The sequence below is a fragment of the Gallus gallus genome, chromosome 13, assembly GCF_016699485.2.
Source record: "Gallus gallus isolate bGalGal1 chromosome 13, bGalGal1.mat.broiler.GRCg7b, whole genome shotgun sequence".
Lineage (NCBI taxonomy): Eukaryota > Metazoa > Chordata > Aves > Galliformes > Phasianidae > Gallus > Gallus gallus.
In genome coordinates, this window is record NC_052544.1 from 16,546,681 (window position 1) to 16,562,213 (window position 15,533).

The 15,533-nt window shown below is 52.7% G+C and overlaps 2 protein-coding genes across 8 annotated transcripts; both read left to right on the forward strand.

Annotated features, from left to right (window-relative positions):
• The first annotated feature begins 7,273 nt into the window (after positions 1-7,273).
• Positions 7,274-10,235, forward strand: IL13 (interleukin 13). Of its 2 annotated transcripts, NM_001007085.3 has the most exons (4): positions 7,274-7,452; positions 7,960-8,010; positions 8,329-8,442; positions 8,875-10,235. In NM_001007085.3, the coding sequence occupies exons 1-4, from the start codon at positions 7,312-7,314 to the stop codon at positions 8,983-8,985; spliced, it is 417 nt and encodes a 138-aa protein (NP_001007086.1). In that variant the 5' UTR covers positions 7,274-7,311; the 3' UTR covers positions 8,986-10,235. The 2 variants fall into 2 exon arrangements, with proteins under 2 accessions (NP_001007086.1, NP_001182720.2); NM_001195791.2 differs by lacking the exon at positions 7,960-8,010 and having other exon boundaries at positions 8,875-9,240.
• Positions 10,236-10,387: 152 nt separating this feature from the next.
• IL4 (interleukin 4) lies at positions 10,388-15,194 on the forward strand. Of its 6 annotated transcripts, NM_001398461.1 has the most exons (7): positions 10,388-10,457; positions 11,427-11,494; positions 12,276-12,392; positions 12,859-13,346; positions 13,639-13,686; positions 14,619-14,750; positions 15,003-15,184. In NM_001398461.1, exons 4-7 carry the CDS (start codon positions 13,320-13,322, stop codon positions 15,096-15,098), a joined length of 303 nt encoding a protein of 100 aa, NP_001385390.1. In that variant the 5' UTR covers positions 10,388-10,457; positions 11,427-11,494; positions 12,276-12,392; positions 12,859-13,319; the 3' UTR covers positions 15,099-15,184. The 6 variants fall into 6 exon arrangements, with proteins under 6 accessions (NP_001385390.1, XP_046756341.1, NP_001385388.1 ...); XM_046900385.1 differs by lacking the exon at positions 12,276-12,392 and having other exon boundaries at positions 15,003-15,194; NM_001398459.1 differs by lacking the exon at positions 12,276-12,392 and having other exon boundaries at positions 12,859-13,497.
• Positions 15,195-15,533: the final 339 nt, after the last annotated feature.

Genomic DNA, 15,533 nt, shown 5'->3' on the forward strand with positions numbered 1-15,533 from the left:
TACCTGTATGTGTCTGTAGCTGACGTTCCTGAGCCCTGTATGAGACCAGAGCTGAGTGGCCTTGGCTGTAGCTGCTGTAGAGAGTAGCACCAGAAACCGTGCACCTGAACTAAGGATTATTTCCTCTTCAGTCTTCTGAAAATGCAATTTTAATGAGCCAAGGTGCCCCAGCCACTCGAGAAACCACTCGAAGATAAACAGATGAATGGGACTTCCTATCAATTACGCTCTCACCAATCCCCTGAAAAGGCGATTAACACCAAACTTGGGGTGGGGGAAGAAAGAAGACAGAGGAAAATGCTACTAACGTACATTGCGTTTGCAGTTTTAACTAAGAAGCTTCACTGACTCTAGCATTACTTCCTGAAGGGGAATTTTCATAAAGATACAATCAACAGAACCAAATGACTTTGAATTTACAAATTTTCCTGTTCTACCTGCTTATTTTAGCATGACACATACATCCCAGCTCATGAAGAGTTACATTATCTTCAGAAGCATTCACCTACCTATGTGAATTCTATGCTTCCTTTTTTTGTCCCCAGGTTAAATGCACAGTTCGCAAATCATCTCTGAAGTAGTCTGGGCACATTTCAGTTATACCAGCCTCTCTCTGATCCTTGGCTTCAGACAGTACACACACGTGCATTTCAGAGATGAAGAATTATGTCAGGACTTGGAAAAAAATCCAGAAAACAGGGTGGGAAACGAAACTAACCTGTTTGCTATCAGGTGTCAGTATTCAAGCGATGAAAAAAATGCAGTAATGGTTTTCACACCTTTAATCTGCAAGGGGAAGCAGTCAGCCACCCCCGGCGCCACGTCAAGGGCATCCCTGCTGCGTGCACTTCCTGCCCCATGCAGACGTACCCGGGCTGAAGAACCAAGAAGAAAATTAGAAATAATTCACCTGCTTTCAGAGAACTGTCAATGGCGGAACAGCAATGGGCTCAGAGAACACTGCAGCTGCTGGGATGATAATTCCACAGCCATGCCAGCACGCAGCCCTGCTCTGGGAGCACCGAATGCCCCCCCCTTTGTCCATACGGATAGGTGTTGGCAGCTCAGCCTGCAGGAGGGGTGGATGGGTTCGAAGCCTCCCTGGGCAGCAGTGGTTTGGGGGGAGGGGGAGTTCTGCTCCCACTGCCATGGATGTGATGAATGCTTTTAGAACTGGGAATCTGCCTTGGATTGAGGTCTTCATGGTGCAGCCCCCAAGGAAAGTACTGGGAATCACAGAATCATTAAGGTTGGGAAAGGCTGCTAAGATCATAGAATCATAGAATCGCTAAGGTTGGAAAAGACCCACAGGATCATCCAGTCCAACCATTCACCCTTCACCAATGGCTCTCGCTAAACCATGTCCCTCAACACAACATCCAAATGCTCTTTGAACACCACCAGTGTCGGTGACTCCACCACCTCTCTGGACAGCCCATTCCAGTGCCTGACCACCCTTTCAGAGAAGTAGTATTTCCTAACGTCCAGCCTGAATCTTCCCTGGCGCGGCTTGAAGCCATTCCCTCTAGTCCTATCACTAGTCACCTGAGAGAAGAGGCTGACCCTCAGCTCACTACAACCTCCCTTCAAGTAGTTATAGAGAGCATTAAGGTCCCCCCTGAGCCTCCTCTTCTCTAGACTGAACAATCCCAGCTCCTTCAGCCGCTCTTCATAAGGCCTGTGCTCCAGACCCCTCACCAGCTTTGTTGCCCTCCTCTGGACACGCTCCAGGGCCTCGATGTCTTTCTTACAGTGAGGGGCCCAAAACTGGACACAGTACTCGAGGTGTGGCCTCACCAGCGCTGAGTACAGGGGGACAATTACTTCCCTGTTCCTGCTGGCCACACTGTTTCTGATACAAGCCAGGATGCCATTGGCCTTCTTGGCCACCTGGGCACACTGCTGGCTCATGTTCAGTCGAGCATCAATCAATACCCCCAGGTCCATTTCCTCTACACAGTCTTCCAGCCACTCTGCCCCAGGCCTGTAGCGTTGCCTGGGGTTATTGTGGCCAAAGTGCAGGACCCGGCATTTGCTCTTGTTGAATCCCATCCCATTGGCTTCAGCCCAGCTATCCAACCTATCCAGATCCCTCTGTAGGGCCTCACTACCCTCAGGCAGATCAACACTTCCAGCCAGCTTGGTGTCATCTGCAAACTTACTGAGGGTGCACTCAATGCCCTCATCCAGGTCATCAATAAAGATATTAAAGAGGACAGGCCCCAGCACCGACCCCTGGGGAACACCACTGGTGACCGGTCGCCAGCTGGATTTAACTCCACTCACCACCACTCTCTGGGCCCGGCCCTCCAGCCACTTCCTTACCCAGCCAAGAGTGTACCTCTCCAAGCCACGATCTGCCAGCTTCTGGAGGAGAATACTGTGGGAGACAGTGTCAAAGGCTTTGCTGAAATCTAGGTAGACTACATCAACAGCCTTTCCCTCATCCACCAGACGGGTCACTAGATCATAGAAGGAGATCAGGTTGGTCAAGCAGGACCTGCCCTTCATGAACCCATGCTGGCTAGGCCTGATCCCCTGGTTGTCCCACACATGCCGCGTGATCTCCCTCAAGACAATCTGCTCCATAATCTTCCCTGGCACCGAGGTCAGGCTAACAGGCCTGTAGTTCCCCGGATCCTCCCTGCAGCCCTTCTTGTAGATGGGAGTCACATTGGCAAGCCTCCAGTCTTCTGGGACCTCACCCGTCAACAAGGAGCACTGATAGATGATGGAAAGCGGCTCGGCTATCTCCTCCGCCAGTTCCCTCAGCACTCTCGGGTGAATCTCATCCAGTCCCATGGACTTGTGGCACTCCAGTTGGAGTAGCAGGTCTCTGACTGTTTCCTCCTGAATCGTGGGAGGTTTAGTCTGCTCCCCAGCCAAGGCTGCAAGGTCAGGGAGTGGAGAAACCTGAGGATAACTGGTCTGACTTTTAAAGACAGATGTAAAGAAGGCATTCAGAACGTCTGCCTTTTCCTTATCCTCAGTGGTCACATTCCCAGCCTCATCCAGTAGAGAATGGAGATTCTCCCTGGTCCTCCTCTTACTGTTGATATACTTGTAAAAGAGTTTCTTGTTCCCTTTTACCCCAGCAGCCAGGTTGAGTTCAAGCTGGGCTTTTGCCTTTCTGATTTTCTCCCTGCACATCTTAACAACTTCTTTGTGTTCTTTCCGGGTTGCCCGTCCCTTCTTCCACAGGAGCTAGATTCTCTTTTTCTCCTGGAGCCTCAAGAACAGTTCCCTATTCATCCACGCCGGTCTTCTTCCGTGCCGGCTCATTTTGCGGCTCAGGGGAACAGCCTGCTCCTGCGCCTTTAAGACTTCCTTCTTAAAGAGCAACCAGCCATCTTGGACCCCTTTACTCTCCAAGACTGAGCCCCAGGGGACTCTCCCTACTAGTCTCCTGAACAATTCAAACTCTGCCCTCTGGAAGTCCAAGGTAGCAGTTTTGCTGTTCCCCCTCCTGACGCCACCGAGAATCGAGAACACTATCATGTCGTGGTCACTCTGCCCAAGACAGCCCCCAGCCTCTACATCTCCCACCAGACCTTCTCTGTTTGTGAACTCATCTCACTCATCCATCAACCCATCCCCGCCACCATGTCATGCATCACCAACAGAGTTTAGTTTTGGTTTATCGGTGCTTAGATGGCAAGGTGACACGCTCACTAGGAGAAAAATGGCCTTAAAGCCATCCCTGTCTGACCAGCCTTGGTTCTTAGTGGAGTTTATATTAGCAGTAGAAAACCAATGCTCCTGAGTTCCGACACTTCCTTTGTACCAGTGCAGTAGTTGTGTGTTTGGGGACCTGAAGTGCTTTGTGTGAAATCACACTGCTAAAAACTAGAACACAAAAAAGATGTGATTGTCTACAAATAAATACCACAGACTAGCCCAACAAAAATAGATGATGCTTTCAAAAGTTTAATAATTTAATGTCACTGTACAGCTTTGTTAGCAGCTAAATGTCACAGCAAATATCACTTCTCATCTATTTCAGTATGACGGTTTGTTTACTAACCGCGTCGGCAGCCTGCCAGGAGGAAGCGCCTCTTGTCTCTGCTCATTGCAAGATTACACCTTTGGGAAATGTGGCACAGGTTGCAAACTCTCCTTCCCCTGGCTGCATCCTGCTCCAAGCAACTTGGCTTGTGCTGACAACCAGTGCTACTGCAGCCCCTGGAGCACGCCTCACCCTCCAGCTGCAGGGCAGCTGCAGCCACCCCCAGCACATGGCCTGAAATCCTCCGTTTGTAAACTCAGCCACTGATGGAAGAGATACTGCATGTGCTGATGCTCCATATTATACGGTGACCCACATTCGGGTTCTTTTTTCACGTTATAGAATGTTTTATTTAAGTTCTCCACCATTTTCTAAAATTAAGGAGCGGCACGCAGGAGAAAATGGCCTCAAAAATATGTCGTGGCTGTCGGAGGATTTCTTCGAAAGTTTGGATGTTATTGGAAACGAGAAGATGGTGATTGATGCTGTCCAAAATCAAGGCCTCTAAATCACAGAAGAGACAGGCTGCCGTTCCTACAACCTCACATCATCCCCTGGGCCTAATGAATTGCAGCACTGTTTCTTAATGACACAGCCCATGCTGTCCCTCCAGAAGAGCTACTGCTCAGTGCAGGTGGGACTGACATAGGGATGAATTTGACTGCGTCCCGAGCCTGGGACAGCACCCGCAGCACTGACAGATGGCACAAGACTGCTGCTCTGACCAGAAGGGCATAGACTCAGCCCACCTCAAATCACACTGCCAGAGCCAGGAGCAAGCAGGGGTTGCCCCCAAGGGAGATGCACTCCCTAAAATCAGGCTTACTTTCTGGCAGTGCCTAACTCCTTCCGTTGGGTCCGTAAGCCCATCCACCGCCACCAAGCTCTGCCTGCAGCACCACCCTGCCCGGCCATGCAGGTGCTCCAGTTGTGCCTGGGATAGCTGTGGATCACCAGCCCCAGCCTCACTGCTGAAAAGGAGAAAGAGGCAGGACACAGGATGTCAGGCTTGGGCTGCCCTGAGGGTCGTATTGGGTGTGCAGCCATCCTGCTGTCCTCTGTTGTCACGATCCAGAGACACCATTATGGAAAGGTCTGACTGTGCCACCCAGAGATTGCGGCCATCTCTCCAATTCATGGGGCAAGGCAAGGATTAAGCACCACCCAGATCAACTTAAAACAACTTTGTTGAGTTAGAAGCAAATGGCGGCAGCAGCATTTTGCAAGCTTTCCATTTCAGGATGATGTTTTCCAATGCCTGCTTGGCCCTGGGCTCATTTCCATGCTGCCCTGGCAGCAGCAGCTTCCCAGCAGCTGGGATGCATCACCTGGGGCACAGCCTTTGTGTTAAGGAGATGCAGCTCGGCTGGACCCACTCTGTTTGCACCCTCATGACCCTGGGGATGCTATGGTCAGGTCACAGCCTGATGTGCCCCTGTGTGCCCCCAGCCCTGGGGATGAGCAGAGGGAACACTGCCAGTGTCGGGTGCAGCACGTCCAAATGCTTCCTTTAGCACTGCGTGACCACTGCGAGTTAATGCCTGGTGCAGCCAAGGATGCTCCACGTGTACTCGTTTGCTCCCAGACCACCGCTCGCCCAGCCCAGGACCCCCCCAGCTCTGCCCCATTTCTCAGAACGGGGCACCACTTTCAAACTATCGTTCTCCACCCACACGAGCCCAATGGGTACGTCAGCCCTTCCCATCATCAAGTTCACGTTACCATATCAATATTTGAAGGAATGATTTTATCTGCCCTGGGCCGGGGTGACACATGTTCCCCACGCAAATTTGTGGGTGCCGAGACATCCATGCCTCATGACGCCACATCCCCGAGGCACCCGGACCCCGAGAGCCGACCCCGTCCGCTGGGATGCTGACTCCTGCACCCGCTTGAGGGAGCTGAGAGCTTCTCCTGCAGGATATGGGTTTGGGGTGGATGGACAGTCAGACACACAGCTCTGCATGCACCCCAGCCTGCAGTGCCCAACCCTCCCTGTTCTGTGGGAAATTCAGTGGCTGGGAATGATGTCCTCCTTCCATCAGCTGCCAGGAGAGCAGCAATTGCAGGCTCTCACAGCGTTGAGAGACACTGCCATTGCAGTGTCTGGACATCCAGCATAGAAGCAAGGCATTGCAATGGGGTGGGAAAAGTTTGAAATTCAGCACTGCGATGGACCACACAGCACTTTGACTGTAGTGAGCATTAAAAAAGCTATGAAGAAAACCTTGCAAAAAGGGAAATGTATGGCACAGCAGTGTGGCTCCTGGGCACGGGCACTGCAGAGCTGTCCCCGCAGGACGGGGTGTGTGGTGCAGAGCTGAGCCAGACCTCGCTGAAACCCCAACACCCACACGCCACATAACTCCCTCCGCTGCCTCTTCCTTTACATGCAAGAGCAATTTTTCTGTTTCTTTGCAGATATTTAACATCTTGATAAAAGTCTTGAGGTTTTCTTTCCTTGCAAATCTGATTTGGGCTACTTCAGCTCAGGGCTCTGCTGCCTTTATGGCCAATCGCTGTGAATTCTTCCTGGTTCCGGATTCATCCACCCCTCTCCACCTGCAGCTGTTCATTGCCCATTCTCCAAGGTGCTGTGGTGATCCCCATGGTACCCATTGCCTCCAGCAACGTTTGACTCATCCATGGGGTCACCCCTGGGGACACATGTGGCAGTGAGGTCCCTGTGCCAGTGGTTGGAGTGCCCACAGAAGCGGTGCCCTTCGCTACCCCATTCCCAAACACATGCGAGGGAAATGCACCAGCATTCAAGCAACCACACAGGGTTGTGCTGAATCCCATGGCAGGAGAGCCCACCAAGGCATCCAGTTGCACATATCCACAGCGGGTCCTCCTGTGCTCCTCTTTGTGTTTTCTATGAACAAGAGAAGGAAAGTTTTGGGTCGTGAGCCCATTGCCCAGCTTTGTTTCACCCCGCAGCGTCTGGCTGTTGCTCACATTTGTGGCATTCATGGCACATGGCGTGGAGCTGCGCCGGGATCCTGCGGCGCCAAGCAGAAATTCTAGACTTCCCATTTTGGTATCTCTGAATCTATCAATAAGGTGATTAAAATCTGCACGGTAGGGGAATAGCACATGAAGTTGGTTAAGGGCAAAAAGTCTTTGCTGTCACAATTACATAATCCCTTCTTTGGGGAACAGGGCCCTGCTGCCCGCTCAGCATCACAGGAAGAACCTATATTTGGTATCAGATGGGATGATGCTGCCGGGTCGTGCTATAAAATCACGTCCTGCCAGCAGTGAAGCACTGAAGCCCTCAGAGCAAACCAGGCGGCAGAGCCAGGATGCACCGCACACTGAAGGCTGCCCTTGCTCTCCTCTGTCTGGCGGAGCTCGTTGCCTCCACACCACTGGCGATGAACTTGTCCAAGCTGAAGCTGTCGGACATCACCCAGGGCATCCAGAAGCTCAACAGAGGAGTGCAGGTAAGGACCAGACAGCTCGTGGCTTTTCCTCATCAATGGCCAATAGTTGGCACTACTGACTGAGCGTTTCTAGCTGTTGGCAGCCAGTGCAGTGCACAGCCCTGACCCTCTTCTGGCATCACCTCTCCCCGTGGGGTGACATTTAGAGGGTGCAGCTCTTCCCCTTGCTGCTCAGCTGGGGCAGGGCAGCTGACATGTGGGCAGTGCTGAGAAACGCTGCAAAGCGCTGCGGCCCGCGTGGAGTGCTGCTTGGGGTGGTCATAGGCAGCCGGTGGCAGGGACATGGAAGCAGGGCTGGGTTTCCTGCTGCTGGTGGCAATGGCAGCACCTGGGGCCCATTGATTCTGTGTCCCTGCACTGTGGGATGGGGACACCACGTCCCCGGCAGTGGGTGGCAGAGCTCTGTAATTGACAGCTGCTCCTCGCCCACTGCTGGTTGGCTGTGGGTGATGCCACCGTGGGAGTGCAGTCTGCTAACTACAGCTCTTGCTTTTGTCACATCCCCAGGTCCCTTGCAATGACACCAGAGTGGCACAAGTGGCTTTCAAGGATCGGAAGGTAAAAGAAAATTTAGAGATATGCAGAAAACACACTTTTAATTGATATGACCATAACCAGAGTGCTTGCCAACACTGTGCACAGCACACAGAGCTCAGTTTGGCACTCAAAGAGTGGGAGTGGTGCAAGCGCACCCAGCTGGGTGCATCTCCCTGCCCTATAACCAAATGGGCCGGGCTGTTGCCCAGCACCCATGGGAGCCTCTGCTGCCTACATAGCACAGTGCAGCCGAGGGTTTAGGAAGTCCCTGAGCATTTGGGTGGGCAGCGTGGTGTGAAGCCAGTGCTGTGGTGCTGACACTCGTGTTTGTGTTCACAGCTGTCAGAGCAAGAGCTGCTGTGCCAGGCTGCCACAGTGCTGGACAACATGACCGACTGCAAGAAGGACTACGAGCCCCTCATCACCAGTCTGAAGAGCCTGCACGGCATGACGGTAAGCACAGGGCAGGGTGATGCCTTCATCCCCACAGTTGCAGCATCCCCTGAACACTGCACCCTGCACAGTGGCACTGCAGCCATCCCTGCATCTCATCCCCGGGGCTGCAGCCATTCCTGCGCTACAGGATGGTTCACCATGGGGGGAAGATGCTGAATGAATCATAGACTCATTAAGATTAGAAATAAATGATCAAGTCCAACCACAGCCCACCCCCACGTCCCCAGGTGCCACATCTCCACATTTCCATGCTTGCAGGAGCGTAGCTGTGTGTTTGCCCCTGGCCCCCCCAGGACAGCTCCTTACCTCTCCCCATGACCATGAGGTCCAGGAGGGCAGATGCGACAGGACCGCTTGCTTTTGCTGCTCCATTGGCTACAAACTGCTGAGCCGTGCTGTGTGCTCACTTTTACGTTCCTCCTTCCCCAGAACTGCCCGCCGAGCACCGACAATGAGATCTACCTGCGGAACTTCTTGCCGGCACTGGGGAACTACACCCAGGCGCTGTACCGGCGGATCTCGGCCACAGCTGCAAACTGATGCCCGGCCCCATCGCCTCCACCCTGCGGCCCCCGCGCTGGGAGCTCCTCAGATTGGTTCTACAGCTCTTCACACTTCTGAGCTCTTCACCGCGTGCACTTCCCCACCTCTGAACCCAAACCCCACTCAGTCCTAGATGCTCAGGAGCACCCCAGCCCTTGCTGTCCTCTTTGGCAAAGGGGAACGTCCCCATCCCCATCTCCATCCCTCTCTCATCCCATCCCATCCCAAAATCCATCCCTATCCCCCTCTCCATCATCTCCATCCGCATCCCCATACTCATCTCCATCCCCATCCCCACCTCCATATCCATTCCCATCTTCACCCCCATTCCACCCCAGCACTTCCCTGGCTGAGGCCAAGCTCTCTGCATCCCATAAGCGAGTGCTGCGGTGGGTCCCACGTGCAGGGGGACACCGGGGACACGTGTGCCCTATCCCCAGTGCTGGGTATTCCCAAAGCAGCCATCAACACAGTTTTTTAACTCATTCACCTCCCAGCGCAGAGACAAACAAAACCAAAACCAAATTATCTGCTTCCTGTTCCTCTAATGAGGGGAGGCTTCTCATCCTAACAAGATCAAGATCTAGGCTGAGGCACAGCGCTGCACGGAGGCCCCACTGCAGAGCTCACGAGATCGCAGCAGCAGCAGCAGGGAGGCAGCACGGCCGGCGTGGTGCTCGAACTTTCAGTGTCTTCGTACTGTCTTACAGTGTCTTTGTACTTCGTGCTTCTAAGTTATTAATAACAATGTTAGGAGAGTCTGCAGGGTAACCGGGTCCAATGGGTGCTTATAGGCATCATATTTCTAGAGATTATTTATTATGTTTTATTTAAATAACTTATTTCTATACTGCACAGTCTGAAGATTCACGAAGTCCGGGCTGGTGGAAGCAGCTGTTGTGTGCTTTTCTTCAGCTCAGGCCCAAGCGAAAGGGAAAAGGCAGTGTTCAGATGCTTTGTTTTTAATTTATATGACAGTAGTGCTGTGGAATACAGTCATATCTCAAATACTGCTACCTCATCCCCAGGGAACCATTAGTGCCTGATTAATTGCCTTTCCACCACAACAAATGAATGTATGCTGATGGATAATTTATTATTCTTCTCTGTATTTAAAATATTTGTATGATGTCAGAGTTAATATATTCCAATTATCCCATATTTAGAAGTCAGTATTCTGTTTTTTTCACTTGTGACTTTGCACTGATGTTGTAGAAATGTTATGCAATAAAGCACTCGTATGGGAACTGCTGAGTCCCGGCCTGAACCACTCATTGAGCACCTGGGGAGGAGAGCGCCAGCCCTGGGAGCACAGGTGAAGGCAATTCAGCTGTGCGACCAGAAAGGGTGGAGTCCGCCTCAGCCCCTCTTAGACCTCATTTAAGGGCTGACTGCCACTGGGGAAGCATCTCTTGTTGGAGATCTCTCCTTTGTGGAGTCTTCCTGTGAGCTGAATTCTTTGGATATGGGTGAGCATCTTTTTTTTTTGGTTTGTTGTTTATTTATTTATTTATTTTTGTAGCACCTTCCCATTGCACCTACCTGAGACTGGTCCTGCTGCCTTTACAGCACTAACCAGCATCTCACTGAATGCTGCTCTATTACCTCGTGCTGCCTTTCAGGTGCTGTTGGCACAGGGCTGGGGGTGGTTGGGGGCTGACAGGGGAAAGGCCAACCACTGATGCCCATGTGTAATGGGGGTCAGCTGCAGCCTTAGCATTGGTTTTTGGATAAACCACAGCCCTTCCTGTGGGCCAAAGATTAAAGGGGAAAACTAAGCTCTGTGGAGAAGGACCTGAGCATCCTTGTGGCCAACAGTGAGGCAGCAGTGTGCTCTCATGGCCAAGAAGGCCTCTGGTGTCCTGATTGATCGAAGGTTAACAAACGTTTGATGAATGGTGGACCATGAGCCAGCAGTGTGCCCTGGTGGTCAAGAAGGTCACTGATGCACTGAGGTGCATGGCACAGAGTGTGGCCAGCAGGAAATGGAGGGTCTCCTCCCCTCTGCTCTGCACTGGGAAGGGCACAGCTGGAGCACTGCACACAGTGTGGGGTTCCCCAGCTGCAGGCAGATGGGGAACTGCTGGAGAGAGCCCAGAGGAGGCTGCAGAGATGGGGCCTGGAGCACCTCCTGATGGGGACAGGCTGAGAGCCCTGGGGCTGTTCACTTTGGGAAGGGAGAACCAAGAGGGGATCTGCTCAGTACTGATCAGTATCTGAAGGGCATTAGGAAGATGGAGTAGGGCTGCATTTGGTACCCCGCGACAGGACGAGGGGCAATGGGAACAAACTGGAACCCAGAGAGCTCCATCTGAATGTAAAGAAGAACTTCCAGGCTGTGAGGGTGGCAGAGGCCTGGAGCAGAGCCTGGGAGAGGTGGGGGGAACACTCTTCTTTCCTGGAGTTGCTCACACCTGCCTGGATGCTGTTCTGTGCAGCTGCTGTAGGGGACCTGAGATGTGATCTCTGGAGCAGTGCAGGAGGAGGGAGGAGCAACAACACAGAGGTGTGTGCAAACTGGCCATCAATTCACACAGACTTGTATGTAGAGATAATTAGGGACAGGTCCTCAAAGCACTGAGGACAGGGCAGGTGGGTGGGATGGAGAAGGGCTGGAGCCAAGGTCTGCAGCACTGGGACCTGATGACGAGGTGGGCTGAGCTTAGGGAGCTCCCCAGGGTCTCTCAGATCTGCAGGGCACGATGGAGCCACACTGTGGCCGTGGGCAGCACCAGCATCACTGCTGCATCCCACCTTTGGGAAGGAGTGCAGGAGCCTGGCCTGCCCTGCGCCTTGCCCATCGCTCACTGATGTGGTTTTCCATGGTGATTCAGCCCGAGTAGCTCAAAGGTTATATTTTTCTGTGAGTTTGGCATTTTTCTTTTAATCAATTCCTGTTTTAGAGCTTTCCACTGTGAGCACTGCAGAAAACACTGTGTCTGCTGCTGCCCATTGAGCAGCCCTTGGGATGCCCACCCGGTGCCACCCCATCCCCTTCTCCCCTGCACTGCTGGCAGGGCTGAGCTGTCTGCCTGCAGGGAACAGCACGGTGCTCCCCTTGCTGAATCCTCGCAGAGGTTCCTTCTGAGTCAGCAGCACTGCCTTCAGCTGGGGCATAATTAGACAAACAAACTTCGTCTGGCTGCTCCTGAATTAATGGAGTGCTCACAGACTCTTATCAAGCATCTGATGGCGAGTTGCTATTTGAGTTAGAAAAATACCTATTAGTTATTACAAAACTCCGAAGTTTCCCAGCTCAGCTAATTTCTCAGCATTATTTCCTGCAGTGATGCCACCAGCGCCGGTGTTGTCACCTCCCAGGGCAGTGCCAGGGCGGGATGTGGCATCCCCAGCTCTCAGTGTCATCGGGGCAGAGCCATGCAGCCACGTGTCCCCGTGTCCTGGTGGGTGTCACGGAGCCCTGGGAGAGCTGGGGAAGAAATGGCTCTGGGGTGAGGTCAGTGTGACCTGTCAGGACCTAAAGGGGCTGTGGGAAAGGAGGGGACACAGGCTCCTAGCAGGGTCTGCTGGGACAGGACAAGGGAAAACGGTTTCAAACTGAAGAGGGGAGATTTAGATCGGATACAAGGAAGAAGTTATTCCTGCTAAAGGTGGTGAGGCATGGGCTGCCCAGAGAAGCAGTAGTGCCCATCCCTGCGGACAGCCCAGGTCAGGCTGGGAGGCTCTGAGCACTGGCAGAGCTGGGGATGCCCCTGTTCGCTGCGGGGAGAGGGACCGGGTGACCTTAGAGGTCCTTTCCAACCCAAACCGAGCTATGATTCTATGACGCTCAGCTCTGTCACGGCTCCGCAGGTCAGGAGGTCCCGGTGCCCCAGGCTGACCCAGCGCTTTCTGTTTCTCCCCGTGCAGGTGGAGATAACAACCTAGACCAAACTGTGTGCACATCAAGGGCGCTTTGCATGATTTGGAGATAGTCAAATGACAGGAGAGGCGAGCGATGGAAGCGCTTGGAGGATATCTGGAGGGAAAAAAGCGGCGATGCTCTGTTATCTGCGCGCGGTCGCATCTGCGGTCCTCAGTGCGGCTCACGGCGCCCGAACCTCACGGGGAGAGAAAGTCCTGGGATACGGAGAAACGAAGAAGCAAAAAGCTGCACGGACTTTTCTTTTTGCACCATCTGCCTCCTACCACTGTTATCTGAACGGTGGAAATTTCCTACGTTGAAACGTAATGCGAGATCAGAAGAAAATCTTGACTTTTACAAAAAAGACCTGTTCTCCTAAATGGATATGAGCAACTTTGGAAAGTGCAGATAAGGGAAAAAATCAGTTTTTCCCTCCGTTTCAGCAATTTTAAAGCCATAAATTGAGATGCTGCACCCAGAAAAGCACAGACAGGTGTGTCCCAGAGACCATGAGCTCCTCACTGCCCACCCTGCTGGCACTGCTGGTGCTGCTGGCCGGCCCTGGGGCTGTGCCCACACTGTGCTTACAGCTCTCAGTGCCGCTGATGGAGAGCATCCGGATAGTGAATGACATCCAGGGAGAGGTAGGGGGTAGGGAGCACAGCGCTGGGCCAGGGGGGCTGAGCTGCACTGAGGTGTCCGTAGGGTCTGTGTGTCCGTCTGCAGGTGTTGCTCAGACTGGTATCGATCTCCCTGAATTGTTCCTCTCTTCTGTTTCTCTCAAGGTTTCCTGCGTCAAGATGAACGTGACAGATATCTTTGCAGACAATAAGGTAAGAGGAAAGCCAGCTCGAGGGCTGTGGGAGGTGCTGGGAGAGCGGGACGGAGCCTGAAGTGGGCGCTGCATGGGATGAGGAGTCCTCCAGTGCCATGGTGCTGTGGGGTACCATCACCCCCCAGGGAGTGCAGCGCTGAGCGCGTGCTTCAGCAGCGCAGGGCTTGTTTGTGTGGGGCTTTCAGAAAGGAAGAGAGGAACTTCTTCCTTTGCCTTGGAGCCCCGTGTCACTCAGACACCCACGCACACTGATTGTGCTGTGCCTCAGGCACCGTTGGGTGCGCTATCCCTCTTTAGCCCCTTATCTGGAGGAAGGCTCTTCAGTTAGCAGAAGATTCAATGGCAGATAATAAAGCCTCTTTCTGCTCTCAGAATTGCTGCCTAAGGCAAGAGGCCAGCCCCGGAGTTCCTGTTTTCACAGAAAGGGCCCCCCGCAGGCACAAAGCAGGGAGCAGAGCAGTCCCTGGGCAGAGGGAGAAGGGAGCAGGGCTTGGGTGAGTGTCCAACAGCTGCGGACCTGGGCCAGGTGCTCGTTGGAAGCATTTGGGGTGGAAGCTGAAGAAACAGGAGCAGGCACAGCTCCCACCTACCCACGGCATTTCCCAAGACAGGCAGCATCAGGAAGGCAGTGTTCTACCAGGAAAGCAACCGAATGATTTCCTCACCACTGTGGGTGCTTTTCTTCTCACCTCATCAGGGCTGAGGATTTGCAGAGCTGCAGCTGCACAAAGGCCCAGAGCCATCCTGGCTGAGCTGAGCCAGCTGCACCTGGGGACAGAGGAGTGGGGGGCAGCTGAGCTACCAGTCCCTTAGACCAGAAATGCACTGTTTGTGCTGTTCTAACCCACTCAAGAAGCTGAACAAGGCAGTCTCTTCTACAGCCACATGTGTGGTTCTTTTTATTTTTGGGGTTTTTTTTTTTTTTTGCAGACAAATAACAAAACTGAGCTCTTATGCAAAGCCTCCACAATTGTTTGGGAGAGCCAGCACTGCCACAAGAACCTGCAGGGTCTCTTCCTCAACATGCGTCAGCTCCTGAATGCCAGCAGCACCTCCCTCAAGGTAAGGCTCTGTCTGTCCCCAGGACAGCCCACTGCCCTCAGCCCCACTGGCACCACATGCAGGTGGATGCTGTGCTGCACACCGGGGGGTTCTGCTGCTTACCAGCGACTCTGTTTTTTGAAGACACACTCTGGGCACATTGCTCAGCACTTTGCAGCCATGCACTGCCCCGTTCTCCTCTCACACAGCCAAGCCCACAGAGGAAAAGCAGGGCACTGGGCCACCACCTTAACGCCCCATCTTCCGTTGCAGGCACCATGTCCCACGGCAGCAGGCAACACTACTTCAATGGAGAAGTTCCTAGCAGACCTACGTACCTTCTTCCACCAACTAGCTAAAAATAAGTGAAATTATTTTTAATTATTATATTGACACTATATTTCCAATGATTATTTATAAAGATTCCTTAAATAAATATATATATATTTTTAAGTAAACTTGTTGGCTCTGTGCAACAGTTCTTAATCAGGGCATAGAAAAGATGGGAGCAGCTTTGCAGTCTAAGTTACAAGAAAAGGGTGATGGGGGGGTGAATGGAGTTCAGACTGCACTGGCACAAGGGGGGGGTTCTGATGAAAGGGGATCTGCAAGGAGTGAACTTTTGCTTAGAAAGAGCTCAGCAGTGTGTGCTAAAGCTAGAAAGAGAGATGGGAGGGCTGTAATGAGTGTGGGGTTGAGCAAGTGTACATATTTGATTGCCCCTTCACTTTATGCTCTGGCATAGCCCTTGGTGACCCAGGAGTAATGAAGAGGGAAAGAACATAGCAAAAGCACCCTGTAGAA

Coding starts and splice junctions, on each gene's coding strand:
- IL4 (NM_001398459.1), top strand. CDS start 13,363: ATGAGCTCCTCACTGCCCACCCTGCTGGCACTGCTGGTGCTGCTGGCC. Junction 13,687..14,618: donor ATATCTTTGCAGACAATAAG/GTAAGAGGAAAG, acceptor TTTTTTTTGCAG/ACAAATAACAAAACTGAGCT. Junction 14,751..15,002: donor CCAGCAGCACCTCCCTCAAG/GTAAGGCTCTGT, acceptor CTTCCGTTGCAG/GCACCATGTCCCACGGCAGC.
- IL13 (NM_001007085.3), top strand. CDS start 7,312: ATGCACCGCACACTGAAGGCTGCCCTTGCTCTCCTCTGTCTGGCGGAG. Junction 7,453..7,959: donor AGCTCAACAGAGGAGTGCAG/GTAAGGACCAGA, acceptor TCACATCCCCAG/GTCCCTTGCAATGACACCAG. Junction 8,443..8,874: donor AGAGCCTGCACGGCATGACG/GTAAGCACAGGG, acceptor CTCCTTCCCCAG/AACTGCCCGCCGAGCACCGA.